The sequence below is a fragment of the Molothrus ater genome, chromosome 6 (genome assembly GCF_012460135.2).
Source record: "Molothrus ater isolate BHLD 08-10-18 breed brown headed cowbird chromosome 6, BPBGC_Mater_1.1, whole genome shotgun sequence".
NCBI classification, from domain to species: domain Eukaryota; kingdom Metazoa; phylum Chordata; class Aves; order Passeriformes; family Icteridae; genus Molothrus; species Molothrus ater.
The window spans coordinates 29209772-29226720 of NC_050483.2; the positions used below are offsets into that span (position 1 = coordinate 29209772).

Sequence of the window (16949 nt, forward strand, 5' to 3'; positions counted from 1 at the left end):
TGATATTTCACTTTGAGTATCAAATAAAAGAAGACCAAAAAAACCCATTGACCAGCACAGCTAGAACACTAAACCACTACTCAGGACTGTCTTAAAGCATGACAATTTTTGGGTAGTATTGCAAAATCAGCTAGAACATACCCATCTCTTCCCTCCAGTACTTAGAGGTTATAAAATTATAAACCTTCTAAAATTGGCGTAGTCAGCCTCTGAAGACTTTAGGATTTACTTTTTTATACATGATTAATAACAGATATGTAAGCTAATGACTTCTGTATGAACACTGCCTATACATGTTGGAGCTAGCTAAGAATAAAGAAGTTGCCATACTTAAAGAGTTGCAGAACTCATGCATGCTACTAAATTTAAAAGGAAAAAAAAAATAACACCCCTGTCCACTAAAAAACCCCAAAACTCAAAAGAAAAATTTGAGTGGTTTTAGGATAGCAGAAGTCAATTCTGATGAAACAATACAAATAAAAGTACTATTTCAAGGGGAGACAGCAAAAGGAAATGGAATTCATTACATGGAAAAAAGGAAGATATCGTCAGGAATTTGAGCAGTTTATGGCTAGCCTCCACTTAATAAACAGATGCACTTTTTGTTGGTTTTTTTTTTTTTGCTAGCAGAGATGAGTAAACTTAATTCACACTCTGAGAAGGCTAAAGGCTTTATGGCTGCAGCTAAGCCTCTGCTGAGAGACATGGGGGATTCCAGACAAGTCTGGACACAGGCAGTTTCTGCCGTGCAGATGCTAAAGTAATTGTAGTGGTTTTGGTGAATGCCTCTCAAGCAAAACTACCTCATTAATATGATGACAGCTGTGATGGGCTACTATAAAATAGGGGGGCTGCTCTCAAGATAAGGATGTAGAAGACTTTGTATTAAGAGCTTATTTAAAGGTGTCACTTAAACACAAAGGAGTTGGTAGACTAAAATTGCATCAAGCAAGGGTTTGCCCAAAAATGAGGTTCTGGGACAGTCTGTTGGATTTGACACAAAGATTATCAGAGTATTGCTGGAGTCAATACTTTCTTGTTTAAATTATTGAAACCTCCCATAACACTGGTAAAATCTCACTGCTAAGATTTGTACCTCTCCTGGGGCAATTTCTTGTAACTGGTCCGTTTTTTTAAGGAGCCTTGTGAGGAAGTTCACCTTCATTTTAAGAGGGAAGTATTTTCTATTACTATGCTTTCTCTGAATTTACTGATAGCTGCTTAAAAGGAGTTCAGGGGAACTTCAATATTAAATCAGAAAGCTTTGGAGTTCTTTAATAGAATTATAAAACCATAGAATCATAGAATGAGTTGGGATGGAAGTGTCCAAAGGCAGGGATCTGTCTCTGGATTTTTAGGACTTGGATGACACCTCTTTTCTAGATCCTTATCATGGTTTGTTGTCCATGTTACACATCAGTCAGGTCTTCAGAGTGCAGTTATAGTGAGTGAAAGGGACAGAACCTTTCTAAGAGGAGAGGGGCTGTACACAAGTTCAGTGTTGTTTCATCATTTGTATAACCTAAAAAATGGAAGGTGGTATGGGAATGGCATTTTCTTTTTCATTTTTTTTTCCTTGAACCTTCTATCTTGCTACTCTTCAAAGGTACAGCAAGTTTTTGTTTAGGAAGTGTGAATTACAGGAGAACTCTGACTCTGTTTTAGAACACAAGTTGTTCCACACAGGGCTTAAACCAGCAACTGTTTCAGCTGAAATAGCTCCTGTTGGGGTCAAAGGAAGATAGCAAACATTTTCAACAAGAGGAACATAAAGTTTGTTTAATGTAAAGATTACTGTAAGTAGCACAGAAGCTAGTGAAATTATTTTAATTTTCTGTAAGGTGCACTTACAACATATTAAGTTTTGAATAGCAAGTTGATTTTCATCTGAAGTGATTGTCAGTTTTTACTTCCCAGCATTTAAAAGTTTTGTTTTCTTTCACTGAAAATGTTAAGTCATAGCGTGTTGATGGACACTTGTTTATTCAAATACACAGCTGTGCTGTCTAGCAAATTTGTAGTTTTAATTGTGTGGGTCAATGAATATAAAAAAAATACTGTGGGACTGTTTCTTGCTTTGGTGTATAGACCTAGTAAGAGTCAATGAGCAAGCAGAAAAGTTAATTGGCTTCTGGTTTGAGTTTTACCACTAGCACAAAAGCATTCCACTTTGGCTAATTCACTGCCTTGTGACAAAGAATGATATAACCCACTGCTCAGATGTGTTATTTCAGGTCCTTCCTACTCATCAGACTAGAGTCAACTGTGATAGTAATAAATTGCTGATTGAAAAAATAAATTTAAAAAATAGTATTGCTGTTAAAAGTCAACCTTTTTATTTGTCTCTGCTTTAGATTCACAAACTGTGTCATGCCTTAGGTTTCACTGGTGATTTCATTATGTGTGTTGTTCTCATTTGCATATTTGTCATATTAGGTTAAAACCTTGATTGTTTGTTTAAATGAATCAAAGCAAGCCTCTAAGTCCTAATTTGCAGGAAGGATGCTTTTCATCAAACTTGCAGCTTCTCATAGGGGCATTGCTCATAAAATTGGAATTCTGTAGTCAACACAGGCCTTAAAATACTGCAAAATAAAGCTGAAATGCATTGTCAAATATAATAAGACTTTAAATGACTATGACTGAAAGTAATATGAAGATTTAATTACTCATGTCCACATGTTCTTGTTTTCCCCTAGGTGGCATTGGCAGGGTTGTCAATGGTGCCTTCATGGTATTGAAAGGTCATCGGTCAATTGTAAACCAAGTGAGGTTTAATCCTCACACCTACATGATCTGTTCTTCTGGTGTTGAAAAGATTATAAAGGTAAGATCAGTTACCAGAAAAAATATTCTTTTAATCTTTCAGGAAAAAATGCTTTGTTTTGCTCAGCATCATTCTGGTCCACACCCACTCTGTCTTCTCTTAGTGTTTTATAAAATGTTTTGTCTTGTTTGCTCAGGTGAGTTTGGTTACACTTCTAATGTGATCTCCTACAACTTGTGATACTTTGGTCTAAAATTTAATAAAAGTACCTCCAAAGAGATGAACCTTAGCCTAGACTGACCTGGCTGAATAATGCCTCAGAAGGCCTTCAATATCTTTTGTACGTATTTGTGCATTGAATCAATTCAACATACCTTTTCTGTGACTTCCAGAGGAAGAACTCTTAATACCCTGCACAACATCTTTCTGAATCCTTTAACAATGTACAGTACTTTTAGGAAGTTTTTACCTTTTTCTGTGGAACTGAAAGAGATAAGAAACTTTGTTGGGTTCTGAAATTTTCTTTCCTTATGGAAAGACAGTCAATATTGTGGGAGCAAGGCAAAACCAGTTTTGTTATTTGAGGGTTGGGAAGGCAAAGGATTATGCTACACTAATGTGATTTGCATTCTGCTGCCATAGATAGTTTGCTATAACTTAGGTCTACCAAGGGTATAAAAACCACAACCATTTAATTTTGAAGTAGGATAAAAAGAACTGCTGTTGATCCCAACTACTTTTTGAACGACTTCATGAAAGTCTTACCTGTTTATGGCTATAAATAATGTTGTTAGAATTCTGCAAATGCTTTTGTCAGGTACAAGCTGACAGCGTGAACTTGTCCTGCAAAGGAGTGTTTTAGTGATGTACAAGTTATGAACCAGAACTGACCCAAAATCCTGGGACCATGGCTCAATGCCCCGCTGCATTGCTTGTATTACAGCTAGTACCAGCATTTGGGTTCTGACTTTCAGTTCAGCTTTTTCCTTCTCTTCTCTCTTCCCCTGGTACTGCAGTCCTTTTCTCTTCATCTCTGCTGCCTGCCTGACAGGTTTGATCACAAATATATTAAATACAGGCTTTGAACAAAAGTGCATTGAACAGTCTTAGCAGCTCAGTGATTTTTCAATTTCCAAGCAGTCAAACTGCCACTGTTTAACAACAGTTTTGCCAGTGGCATTTCTTTTTTTTGCTTTGGGAACTTGATTCATGCAGCTTGAATTTTCCCTTTTGGATTCTAGATCTGCTGACCCTTCATCCTGTGAATCCTTCCTGCATGAGTGTGCTTGGACTGTTGGATTAGCATTGGTATAAACATCCCCCGTGTTGCTTTTGTGTACTTCTGCTAGGGTTTTGGCAGGGCATTTTTTTTGCCTAGTGATTAAAAGGTTAGTTTGATTAAGGCTGCAGTCACAGGTTGTGTAACTCTTTCAAAGACACCTCTGCTTGAGCGCTTCCTTAGAAGAGAACTCCTGTGGTGTCAATTTGTGTGCAGTGGAACTTGTGCAGCTGCTTTGAAGGAATTGAATTCCCCAGACATTTCAAGCTAGAAACAAATTAAGGGAAAGGTGTTTAATGTATTAAGTTTATTGGCCAGCCAGAACTTCTTACCCTTTTGTTGTGTGTCCTTTTGTCTCTGCTTGTAATGTGCCTTGTTTGGGGCTCGGGTTGTTCCAGTGCTCATGTCTTCATTCTGTAAAGGTGATTTCACTCTCTAAAGGTACTGCTTCAGTGCACAGCAGTTTGCAGGTGGTTTCTTCTTCATTCCAGCTACTTCTGTGGATAGGTTGGAGACTAGTAACTGCCACTAGCAGAAGGGCAAGACAGGAAAAACAGCACCAGCCATTCTGAGGGGCCATTTATTGCGTTAAAAACTGCTGGGAACACAAGTCTTTCCTTTGCATGGCTATCTTTCTTTCCCCTTTATAAGTGCTTGATGTGCTTGCTCAGAGAAATTGAGATGACAGGAGAAGGAATCATAAATAAAAATCATAGTTAAATTTTTTATGTTTTCTTATTTTATTCCTTTTTGTTTATTTGTTTTAATCACTTGCTTAAAAAGTGTCCCTCTTTTTATTATCCCTCAAGTACCTTCTAAAACCCTTTCTGGAATTAAATCACAGAAGATAACTTCACTGTGGTTGGTTGCAATTGTAGAAACCATTGTAGAGACATGATGATGTGTTAAAAATGTGGATGCAAGTAGTTGTTTGTCTGCGCTCTTAATTTTTAGAGTAGCTGGCCTAAATTTAGTACTTCAAGAAGGGAGGAACTGATAGCAGCACCATCAAGCTATTCAATAATTACATGAGCTTCTATCAACACATTTGCTATTTTAATGCTGATTGCAAATGAGATACAAATTCATCTCGGGCCTACAGAAAAGAGTAGTATTCACAAGAATGATTTTGATGTTTGTGGTGATTTTTTTTTGCTTTAGTTTTATTTTGTTGTAAAGCACCCTCAAGAATACAATTCAGCAATTCAATGGTTTAGGGTTTGATTTCTGCTGGGACCAAAAATAAGACCCAACAGTCTCATTAACAGAAGATATTCGGAACCTTGACTCCAGCCAGTGTGTGGTGGACACATCAACCCAGATGAACTGTTCATTGCCCTTCATTCACTGAACTTCAGTAAAATTGTATGAAGAAGTACAGTCGCAAACTAAAATAATCATTTGCATCAAGCACTCACCAAAAGGGCTAAAGCAATATTAAACAGAAAAATACCACTTTCCCTTCAGTTAAGTGTACAAGACATTGGAATGTGCTGTCAGGAAAACAGATTGCATTGCAGAAGAAATAAATGTGGCATTCCCCCGATGTGTTGGGCTTAGAGAAGGGCCATGGGGAATTATGCAGTTAGGAGACAGTTCCAGGAAAGATAAAAATAGATTAAATACATAACAATTTTCAGAAAAAAAATTCTGATTTGTATTGAAAATGGAATATTGTGTAACAGAGCACAACTGTTGTGGGTCCCATTTGTTTAAAAATCGTGTGTCGGAAATAACAAAGTCTATTTGCACATGTTGCTATGGTGACAGATTAATGTCATTGTGACTATCTGCCTCTGCCTAATCAGATAATCTAATATAAGTGGTTTTAATTATTCTCACGCTACAGGCATAACTACTTTTTTGTTTCAAAATTTGGGGGTTTGCCACCCTGGAATACAAGTAATTCAAAGATGCTGTCAGTAGATATCTACTGAAGTAGAGAAGCAGTTTTATATTCTCATTTTCTGTTATTGTTCCTATTTTTATATCTGTACTCAGGTCATCAGTGAGTAATATTAATCTCCTTAATCTTCTGACAGAGAAAGAACTTTTTAATATATTGTTGCTTTAGAGGGTTGATTTGCCAACTTTTCTCCAGTTTGATTGCATTATTCCTCAACGTGGCATCAGTCAGAGGATGAGAAAAAGGCAAAGGCATTCCATTTACAAAGAAGCCCATTTCAGATGCTACAGAGAGCACTGGATCAGTTGATAACAGTTTAAAGACTTCCCCGTTCTGCCAAGGATAGATTCTTAGTCTGATTTTTTTTCTGTGACTCTGGCAGGCCTTCACACTCCCTCATAACAAAATATCTAAAATGCAGGGATATCATTCTCCAGAGACAACTGATCCCATACAAACAAGGTATTCATCCTGAATTCCCTTGACTTCTCTTTATTACTTACTTCTCTGTGAACAAATCTCTCTTGGAAGGGAAAGCCTCACTGGACTCTTTGTAGCTGTTTTTTTTCTATATTTTATACTGCTCTGTTTATGCTGATGCTTGCAGTGAGAGCAGGAAGATGTGGTGGTGCTAGCAAGGATGTAGAATATCTCTGTGCATGCTTTTACATACCTTTTTAGATTAATTTCATTAGAAACAGACCTTTCTCAGAGAAACTTCAGAGCAGACTACCTCTCCTCCACTTATATTGGTTCATACCAGATCTAAGCATTTTCTAATTCTCTTGCTTAAAAAATAAAAAAAGCCTTTCTAAAACCTAGTGATCAGTCTAACACTGCTAAGATTATTTGAGGAAGGGGCAAGCCAGCCTGCCTGTCTAAGCAAGTAGAGTTCTATTTTTCTATTAAAAAACATGATGTATCCACAAATCAATCTCTCTCATGGATTCATTGAGATAATGCTCTTTCCTATGTTGTCTTTAGGAAGTGGAGCCTGGGAAATTGAGGATGAAGAGTGTGATTCTTTCTGTTCTCTTGAATAGTTCAAAAAGGTCAAGTTTGGTTGCTGAAATTCTGTATATAGTAGGCTTAGATTGGGTTTTGTTATCTTCATCCAAACATGATGATTGTCCTTTGGGTTATGTGTCTAGTAAGTGCAGTGCTGGAACCAAGCAACAAAGAACTGTCTTCATTCTGGTTTCAAGTGTCATATTAAAGAACTGCACTGTGAGAGAATTTGGTGAAGTATTGCAAATAATAAAAAAGCAATTAAGTACCAATAAGAAATATACCTTGATGTTGAGATCTTCCTAGAAACAGCCTGATGTAACACAACATAAAGTTCCTTTCCCTTTGCTCTGAAAGGCAGCTTGATGATTGTCTGCAGAAGTATATCTGCAGCATTTTAATTTTTGAATAGTGTTTCCTTTATCAATCTAGCCAGATCATATGTGGAAGCTCTGTTAACCATAAATTACAGAGAATGCAAAGTAAAAGCTTTCAAATTTAGGAGATTTCCAGAATAAAGTTTACTTGTTCATCTTAAATCCAGCTGTTCTGGACAAATAGTTGCAAGGTAATTTATTTCATTTTGCTTTAATTATTAAAGGTGTATGGTTTTTTGGTACACTGTTGAAAATTTCAGTGAAGACAGAGTAATTGGCATTCTTGCGGGCTTTTCTTATGTTGCTTGTTGTGGTAGAATCAGGTCATGTTGCATGTGTTAATTAGACATCTGTAAGATGAGTGCTGATTATGTCATTTATACATGCAAACACTTTTTGTTAGCAGTCTTGTCTTTTGGAACAAAACTTAATTTCTATTGGGAAAATTCTTAGATTTTTTTTCCCAAAGACTATCCCAAAAGTCCAACCTGGTATAGAGAGCTGGGATAGAATTTTTCCCCCTGAGCTTGTTAGCATGATAAAACCAAAGCATGGCTTAGATCAGGTCTTTTATAAGCAGAACATTAAGGCATTGTTGTAGATAAGATACATACTGGCTCTGCTTACAGTAAGGCATTGTTCATTCCATTAACCATTGATCTAAAATGATAGTGGTTGTCCACAGAATGTCATAATCACATTACCCTCAAATCTGCGAGTAAATCTGAGAAGGGTGAGGATATCCAACTATTATGTTTGCTACGGATTACCAGTTTTTTAGGGATATTGGTGGAACTTCTTTTGGAGCTTTTTTTTTCCCCTTTTCCTCTCCATACCAGGAAAATTGACTGAAGGAGAGATGGACAGCATAGTCAAGACTGTTGCTGTTGATGAAATCAGTAGACTTCAAAAGTAGCTTTCAGTAAAACTCATCAACTTCACCTATTAAAATTGCTGCTGTGTCTTCAGAGGATGTTGAAAGATTTCTTTTCTTTGTAACTGTTTCCTGAAGGGAGTAGTGCAGCTCTACTTTTCACCTCCATGCATTCAACTCCCTGCCTGCTGATCAGGTGGGATTGACTACGTAGCTGGATGAAATGTTACTCTACACCACTAGCACCAGCAACTCTAGTTTCCTGGGAAACAAGTGCCTTCATTAGTGCTAAGACTGTATTGTAGGCAACAAACTATTCTTACTGCTAGTGAGTAAGCATTCCTTATTACATAAAAATAGAGCCCTGCAATTTGGGAGAAATTATCACACAATGAATTACCAAAATTATGGATAATTTGCAGTGTGAGAGCTTTTATATTCTGTATGGGTGAAGTAAATGCAGAAAAACCACATTTGTGAAGGGGAAGAAAAAATACCACAGCTCTGTAATACTTGTAAGTATGGTACAGAGGAATAAAAATTAATAAAAACAATCTGTGACCTGCAGCTATTCTGGGTATTTGAGCTACTGTTCCATTTCAAATGCTTATAATAGTTTATGAATTCAAAGATATATGTTTGGGTTTTTTTTATTTTCTGTTACAGATCTGGAGTCCTTACAAGCAGCCTGACTGCACAGGGGACCTGGACGGTAGAATTGAGGATGATTCACGTTGCCTCTACACTCATGAAGAGTACATCAGTCTTGTGTTGAACAGTGGTAGTGGTTTGTCCCATGATTATGCCAACCAATCAGTCCAGGAAGATCCACGGATGATGGCCTTCTTTGACTCTCTGGTGCGCCGGGAGATCGAGGGCTGGAGTTCTGATTCAGACAGCGACCTCAGTGAGAGCACAATTCTACAGCTCCATGCGGGAGTGAGTGAACGCTCCGCTTACAGCGAGTCTGAGTCCTCCACCTCTCTGCATCACTCCCCACCACACGTGGCTGAAGAGTCTGAAGAAACTGCCTATAACTTACGGGCCTTAAGATCAACTGCATCCCCCTCAGCCAGAGAAGACGTGGCTTCCCGTCAGCAGAGGCTCTCTGCACTGAGAAAGTATCAGGACAAACGTCTCCTGGCCCTTTCCAATGAGTCTGACTCTGATGACAATACCTGTGAGGCAGAACTAGATACAGACCTTTTCCCACGGCCACCATCTCCGAGTCCTGAGGAGAATGAATCCAGCAGCTCCAGCAGCAGCAGCAGTTCAGAAGATGAAGAGGAGCTGAACGAAAGACGCACGTCAATGAGGCAACGCAATGCACTGAGGCGCCGACAAAAGGTGCAAAAGGAGGAAAGGACTAGCACTAACACAGAGAGTGTAACCCCTTACATAGGTGAGGACATATATGATTACCCCCAGATCAAAGTAGACGATCTTTCTTCCTCTCCAGCTTCTTCACCAGAAAGGAATTCAGCCAACAAAGAAGTTCTTAAAGAAAGGACGTCCCCTTGTTCAGACAGTGAATCGGTGGAGAGAAAGATTTACAAAGCTTACAAATGGCTCCATTATTCTTACATATCATATTCAGCTAGTAAAGATGGTGAATCCTCTAGAGGAGATGGAGAAAGTGATGAAGGGAAACCAGGAACTAGTGGAAGGCACAGTGCAACATGCTTGCTAACCAAGGAAGATGCTAGGAACTCAAGTTCAGTAGTTCCTCAGAGTTCCTCAGCTCTTTCTGAAAACCATAAGAGAGAAAATTTAAAAGAATGTGGTGAAATAGAAAATTCTAGTAATGGTCAAGCTCATGAATGTGACAATCAGTGGCGGATGGAGGGTCAAGAAAACACATCAGAAGACACGAGCAGTGGAGGTGTAGAGCATTCTTTTGAGACTAAAAAGCTCAATGGTAAAGCTAACTGCAAAGGGCTAAATAGCTGTACCGAAGAACCTTGCATTCAGACCACAGGACTTGTGGAACAGAAAAATAGTCAGAACTGTCAACCAGCACCAAGCCATCATTCACTGGTCCCTCCATTCTCCGCTGTTGCCATCTGTAGCATGTCAGGTCACTGCTCCAGAAACCAGACTGATGGCAGTGAGGAGAGGAGCTTAGACCCCTCCTGTGTTAACCACAATAATGGCCACTTGCATCTTCACCCTTCGTGCTTCAACAACGGACAGAGTTTTGGAGAGCAGGAGTCTGTGACGCAAGGACTACAGGTGCACTCAAATGCTGATAATGGCAACCTTGTACAGGTGGGTGTGACCTTGCACAGAGACTGCTGCCTGTCTGAAATGGACTCCAACAGCTACAATGTGAGCACAAGAGAGGATACTGCTGACCTGCATCCTGCGGGCAGTGAGAGCACTCCATCTCTTGGAGGACTGAAAAGACACAGAGCGGAGTTGGAAGATGCAGATTCAGAGAGTTCATCCTTAGAAAAGAAGTTAAAAACATGATAAATGCAAATGTCTGTCGTAGTGTGCACTCTCTCAGAAAGAAAAGGAAAAAGAAAGTATTAAAGGCACATAGAGCTTGGGTCTGAAACATTGCGTTTGATTCTCCATTCCATTCTTCAGTGGGTCTGTTTTAGATTGCCAGTGGTTCATGCTGTATAAAAATCCAACTTGCTCCTTAATAAGACTGAGTCTAGTGTACCCATACAAGGTTCTGTTTAAAGTAAATCCTTATTAAGATGGTTGACTGAATAATTCGTGTGTGAACATGTGTCATTTGTTCAGCCAGCCAACCAGGATAACTCCTTTAAAGTCTAATTGCTCTTCTGAAGAGGAAGTTTTCCATATTGACACTACATATTGCAGGCGGAAGAATGGTGGAATTAGATCACATTGCTGGTAGGTCACACAATTAGGGTGTGTTTCTTATTGAGGAAAACAGGGAAGAAGTGTTTCTGGGCCCTTTATTCTGCTTCAGAAAGTAAAGAAATGCAACCATTAGGGAGGATATTTTCAGAACTGGATGGTATCTTCAGAGATGATACTTCATAAAGCACTTCTGATACAGTTCAGTGACATTTTTTTTATGCCAACAGAAAAGCTATAGGAAATGAGCCTCTTTCCAAAATCAACTTTAGACTGTTCCCATGGTGACATTCAATTCTGTGGGCTTTTTTAAAGAAAAGAGCTGAATAACACAGTGTCATCACTATATAGAAGTATGACTGTTGGCAAGAGGCAGGTATTATACTGTAGACCTCATTCTAACCAAGGCCTTTTAAAAATCAGGCATTGAAACATACCTTTCTATGATCTTAACACAAAGACATTCTTCTTCCTCATCATTATTATTATTAAGAATATGGTTCTGGGTGTTGGAATATATCTTGGTTCTTCCCACCCTTCCACCATCTTCTTACTTTTGGGAAGCAGTAAGCCAAACAGAAAATAGCTGAAGTATGGATAATGTAACTGATTCATGTTCACAGCAACATTTGGTAAAGTCTGAAAAATGCTTTTTTAGCAGTTTTTGCCACCCAAAACAGGTTGGGGTTGCAGATTGGGGTTGGTTTTCTACCACTGTACTGCTAATATTTGAAACTGGATATGGATAGATGTATTCAGCAGTTCTGCATATAAGGGAGAGCTTCAGAGAACCATCCCCACATGTGGGGAGCCTGGGTCTTCAAGTCTGGCAATCAGAACTTGAACAAGAGAACAGCTCTTCCTGCCAAGAACTGGAGTACTCTGTGGTGGACAGAGAAGTTTCTTGCCAGGGCACTGTTGAATGGAGTATCTGGTGAGTCATCTCAATTCTGGCATGCTGGAATTGGTGGAATTACGCTTGCTTCCCTAGCAACAAGGTAAGAGTAGTCACTGTGTGAAGGGAAAACAAACCATCTATACAGGACACAAAAACTACATCTATGTGCAACAGAAGAAGAGGCTTCTTTGGACCCCAGTCACTTTCAAAGGCTTTCAAGCCCAGTGCTGAGGATGGGTTAGTTTATTTTAAGGAATTGAAAATGTTTGCTTTCAATACAGTAGCAGTACATTGCTGTAGAGCAGTGGCCTCAGAATAATTATTTCATATCCACAACTCTCGTAGGTACCTTAGGAAAGTAGGAAAAAGCCCTGTTAAAACATGATGAAAGTGAAGGAGCACTTCACAAGAGATGCTGTGAGGGATATGTGTGGGAGGGAGAGTGAAGAACATGACCTGAAACATTGTCTTACAACTATTGTAAGTAGTCTGTCACAGGCTGTCTGCCCACACTGGGTCTGCTTTTCTAGGTGAGAAAGGCAAAGGGATGTTTGCAAACACAGGCAAAAGTGGCAATAAGAGCAAGCTCTGATACATTGTTACTTTATTGAAAAAAATTGTTCTGCACTTACTATATTGTACATCCCTGCAATCAAGATCACTATAGGAGTGTTTTCATAAGTTGTACAAACATCTTACTGCAAATTCTGGGGCTTAGCAAGATCTTGGCATTGCCAAGTCAAAACTTTATTATGTTTTAAAAGTTCTTTACATTTGAAAATTTTCTCATCCCTCACTTCTAGTGAAGGAGCATCTCTACTCTTCTTTGACATGGTTGTCTTTTCCTGGTGTCCTCCCAAATGCCTGGTGGTCTCACTTTCTATTTCTTTTGTTTGTTCTAAAAAGCAAAATAAAAGCTCCCAGATTTGGTGTTCCAGAATCACAGAATGGGTAAGGTTGGAAGAGACCACTGGAGGTCATCTAATCCAACCTCCCTGTTCCTGTACAGGCTCTGGGCTTAAAGGATTGCTGTAGTTTCCCCATAGACAACCTCCCATGCTGTCTGCATTCTTGTTATTTCTAGTTTCTGTCAGGCAGGAGGAGGAAGGCAAGCTGCAATCTTTGCCTTTTGTTCACAGGAAATTTCAGTGCACACAAGAACTGCAGCTTCTGAAGCAGTGCATTCACCTCCTCACATAAATAAACATTATCAGCATTAGGCAGTTCCATTATGTGGTAAAGAGCCCCAAAAAAGCAAGCCAGGAGGCAGCAGCATGTCCCTTCCAGGGAGCCAGCACTGAGAGAGGTGCTCTGTGCAGGTTGCTTCACTCTCTCATTGATCCTGTGTATTTGCTCTCCACCCCCACACTGGGTTGCTCATCCTGCTGTGTGCCCACAGTTTCCATCTGAGTTTTGCTGTGTACTTGCACTTGTCACTCCCTACTTCTGAGGAAAGAGTAAACTGTTGGGTGGAAAATCTTACTAATTTATCGGAAGAGATTTTACCTTCACTAATAATCTGTCATGTACTTAAACCCAAAAAGGTTGTGTAAATATTGAACTACCCTGTTAGTCACTATTTGCTTACCATGCAGCTTGTTATGGCAGGAAATTTGCAAGGCCGCCTTATACAGTTCATGTCCAGAGAACCTTACCAGTGGGGAAGAAAAACCCTCCCTTACATCTCCCCAGAACATGTTAGACAGAGAAGTACTGATTTTTAAACCAAGTTCTTTCTTATATTTCTACAAGGTCACAGACTGTATTTGCTTACTTCAGCTCTCTCTAAAGCTGACTCTTCCTCTGAAGAGCAAGCAGGAGGCTTGTCTGGCCTGGGGTATTAGCTGCTTGTAGAGATGCAGGAGGATATGAGACCTATCGACCAAAGTTCATCTGAGGTTTTTCCAGCTCTCCAGTGAACATTTTACCAAAGCTGGTGAGTCTTCTCCAAGGTGAGTGGCTCAATGGAGATGACACTTAGCTGTTTAGAAGCAGCTTTCACAGACTGAGCATGAGCAGAAAGACACAGCTGCCTGGAGAAGGCAAGAGCACAGGTTTTTACCAGTTGCTTGCAGGAAATTCTGAAATCCAGCCTGTTTCAGCTGGAGTAATTAATGGGAAGGACAACTTATTTCAGAACCTTTTCTCCAAAATTTGCAGTGGATTTTTTCCTGCTAAGTTTCATAATAGAATAAGTGACTGAAACACGATCCTAATCTCTGCTTATAACCTATGTCACTTCATAGCTGGGAAGTTACTATTCCTCCAACATATATAGCAGATAAATGTGGTTAGGTTCTCTTCTGAGGTCTTGTACTTGCCTGCATTGTCACATCCTTGTGGTCTCTTGCTCACTGTGGCCATCACAAGCTGATGTGGCCTGATATTACTGAAGTCTTGGGCTGCTTTCATTTGCAGTTAATTTATTTTGCTGCTTGTGGAAGAGAGCAAGACCAGACTGTTGTTATTACCCCACTGAGTTAAAATGCTCTGTATTTCATCTCTGTTTTACAGGCACTGGTACTGGCAGAGGTACCCTGTACACCAGATGCTTTCTCTCATTTTCAGCCACTCTGATTATCTGTGTGTCTTTGTCAGACCTGGGAAGCTCAGGGCTGTGCTGCAGGATCTTGAGAGTACCAGAGAAATGCAAATAGCTGCAACAGCTGAATTACTATGTGCACATGCACATGGTTCTTCAGGAATTCTTCAATAAACTAATCCTAGCACATAATTTATAAAACACATCAGCACACTCCTGCAGCTGTGTCAGGAAGCACTAATTAGCCCAGCTAATGCTCTGCTCTTATGAGCAAGAACTCTGTTTCAAACATCTGAGAAAATGGCAGTTCTCTAGGGGAAAAAAAGAAAAAACCACCACCACCACCCCTGTCTCAGTAGAAAACCCACACCAACATCCCACTGGTTATAGGAGGCTCCAAGTTTGCCAAAGTTTTCTTCAGTGGTTGTGCTGATCAAAAGCAAAGAAATCCCAGATGTCAGTGTGCTCTGTGATCAGAGGAAATAATTTGAATTTGGTGTTTCTACTTCACCTGATTGAAGTCAAGGACTTGAACTTGGGCTTCCTACCTTTCACTTGAGCATCCAAAGCATCAGCCTACTGCATTATTCAGGATGGGGTTTGTTCCTCTTTTGTCTGAAATGCAAAGGGAAAAGGAAATAGAAACAGTTCCTTCCATAGTTCCTGAGTTCTAACACACATGCACCTGGAGCAGAGCCTTGAGCCCAGCCCTGCTGGTTTATGGTTTGGTGAGAAAATGCTGGAGGACCTTTTCTCCTTTCTCCACCTTGTGTGGTCTCTGTTCCAGAGAGCAGATGGAGATGCTGACACAGCTCTGCGTTTACCATTGTCTTGAATGTGGGAGAATGGTCCTTTCCAAAGTGGGTGGTGTGGGTATGATTTTTTAAAATATTATTATTTTGTTGCAGACACATAATACCTACCTCCTGAGCTGACTGGCCAAGTCAGTGAGCTATTTGTTCTGGGATGTGGCTGGCAAGCTCAGCTTTTCTGTCTCGGGGATATTTTCCCATTAAGTTCTAGTCCTGCCTGGTCTCACCAGCAGCTCTGGCATTGCTTTGCAGATGTAGGTTGGCACTGTTGCAGCTTTCAGAGCTGATCAGAGTTGTGCCTTTGCTGAAGCTGCTGTTTGCACTTTGGCTGCTTGGAGCTATGTGGTGCAGATGAGTAAAAATGCTCCTATAAACACCAAAAAATGCCTGTATGGGAACTTTTGAAGAGCGAGCAGGGCCATTGCAGATGGACGATGCCCCTGCCTATGTCCAGCACTTCTGTGATTGGATGGTACAGGAGTTGCAGGTTTCCAGGCGTAATGTAGTCCCAGGACTGTATTTTACTTCACAAACCACAGCTACTTATTAGCAGCATTAACAGCTCCTAGGAACCTCCAGGGCTCACCTTCTGGCCATTCCTAAATGGTCAAACCACATGATCTTTAGGAAGGTCCTATGTGTCAGTGTCCTGCTTCCAGAACAAAGGCTGAAACAAAAGTTGCTTCAAGGAAAGCCTAATGCATATTTTCAAAGAGCTTTGGCTTTAGTTCAGCATTTGAGGTTAAGTACTCATGAGATACATTTTGAACTCTTTAAAATTTGGCTGTGTGGCAGAAAAGGAAACAGCATTCAGAGCTTCAGAACCAAATTCTGTCAGGAAATAGGAAAGGAGTTGAAATGTATTTAAAAACAAACAAGCCCCTTATGCCCAATTAGATTTTGAATAGAAATTCGTTGCCTGCTTCAAAGAGTGACTTCTAAAAGCCTGAGCAATGAGTTGACAGAATTGACTTCTCACTCTTGAGCTTGACAGCTCAGACCCACTGATCTGAAGAAGGCAGAAAGCCACGGCCAGGCCTCACATCGCTCTCCGGATGGGCCTGCCACACATTGTTACCCAGTCAGGGTCCCTCTGCCATGGGCAGCCAGCGTGGCTGTCAGCAGCAAGGCTGCCCCAGGCTCTGCCCAGCTGATTCTGTCTTGTTTTAACAGCAGCTGTCTGGTTTAGATTCATATTGTCTGGGATGTGCTGAAGAAAACCCAAAGTGCTTTCCTCTAAGGACCTTAGTTGATGTCTGCCTTTGGATCTTGGAGGGAAGGTCTGGGGCTATGTTTCAGGATGATCTTTATGCAGCCTATTAAAATGAGGAAAATAAATGTATCCTTGCAGGAGGAACAGAGGAGTACAAGACATGAGCCTCCTCTGACTTACTCTTTCCCTTCCTGAGATTTCTACGTCTCCTCCAGGAGTCTTGAACATTTTTCTCATCTCTAGAACCTGGAGAGACTTCCAGTGTTAGGTAGCTAGAAAGCTACCCAACTTCATAGCTCTGCTTCAGTGACACTTCCAGTATATTATGGCCAGACCTGGCATTTCCTGGCTTGGAATTATATCCTTGAATTTTGGAATTATATCCTACAATTTTCTCCAAAGCATGAACAAAGTCTGTTTCCCACATATCCAAGCTTT

The 16949-nt window shown here is 40.2% G+C and overlaps 1 protein-coding gene and 1 long non-coding RNA gene across 3 annotated transcripts in view; one reads left to right on the forward strand and one right to left on the reverse strand.

Moving 5' to 3' along the window:
* Positions 1-10935, forward strand: part of DCAF5 (DDB1 and CUL4 associated factor 5) — a 67198-nt gene extending 56263 nt beyond the window's left edge. The window contains exons 8-9 of the mRNA XM_036383857.1: positions 2700-2827; positions 8878-10935. Of these exons, the coding sequence (XP_036239750.1) occupies positions 2700-2827; positions 8878-10683 (1934 nt within the window). The 3' untranslated portion in view covers positions 10684-10935. The remainder of the gene's footprint in view (positions 1-2699; positions 2828-8877) is intronic.
* The window catches only part of LOC118687121 (uncharacterized), a 38312-nt gene that overhangs the window by 4152 nt on the left and 17211 nt on the right, over positions 1-16949 (reverse strand). Inside the window, exons 2-4 of one of the 2 annotated variants that reach the window (XR_004980299.1) lie at positions 15035-15101; positions 4379-4543; positions 3148-3250 (exon numbers count right to left, since the gene is read on the reverse strand). This is a non-coding gene — a long non-coding RNA (uncharacterized LOC118687121). Of the gene's footprint in view, positions 1-3147; positions 3251-4378; positions 4544-15034; positions 15102-16949 lie in introns of those variants that run through there. The other variant, XR_004980298.1, reaches the window with a different exon arrangement.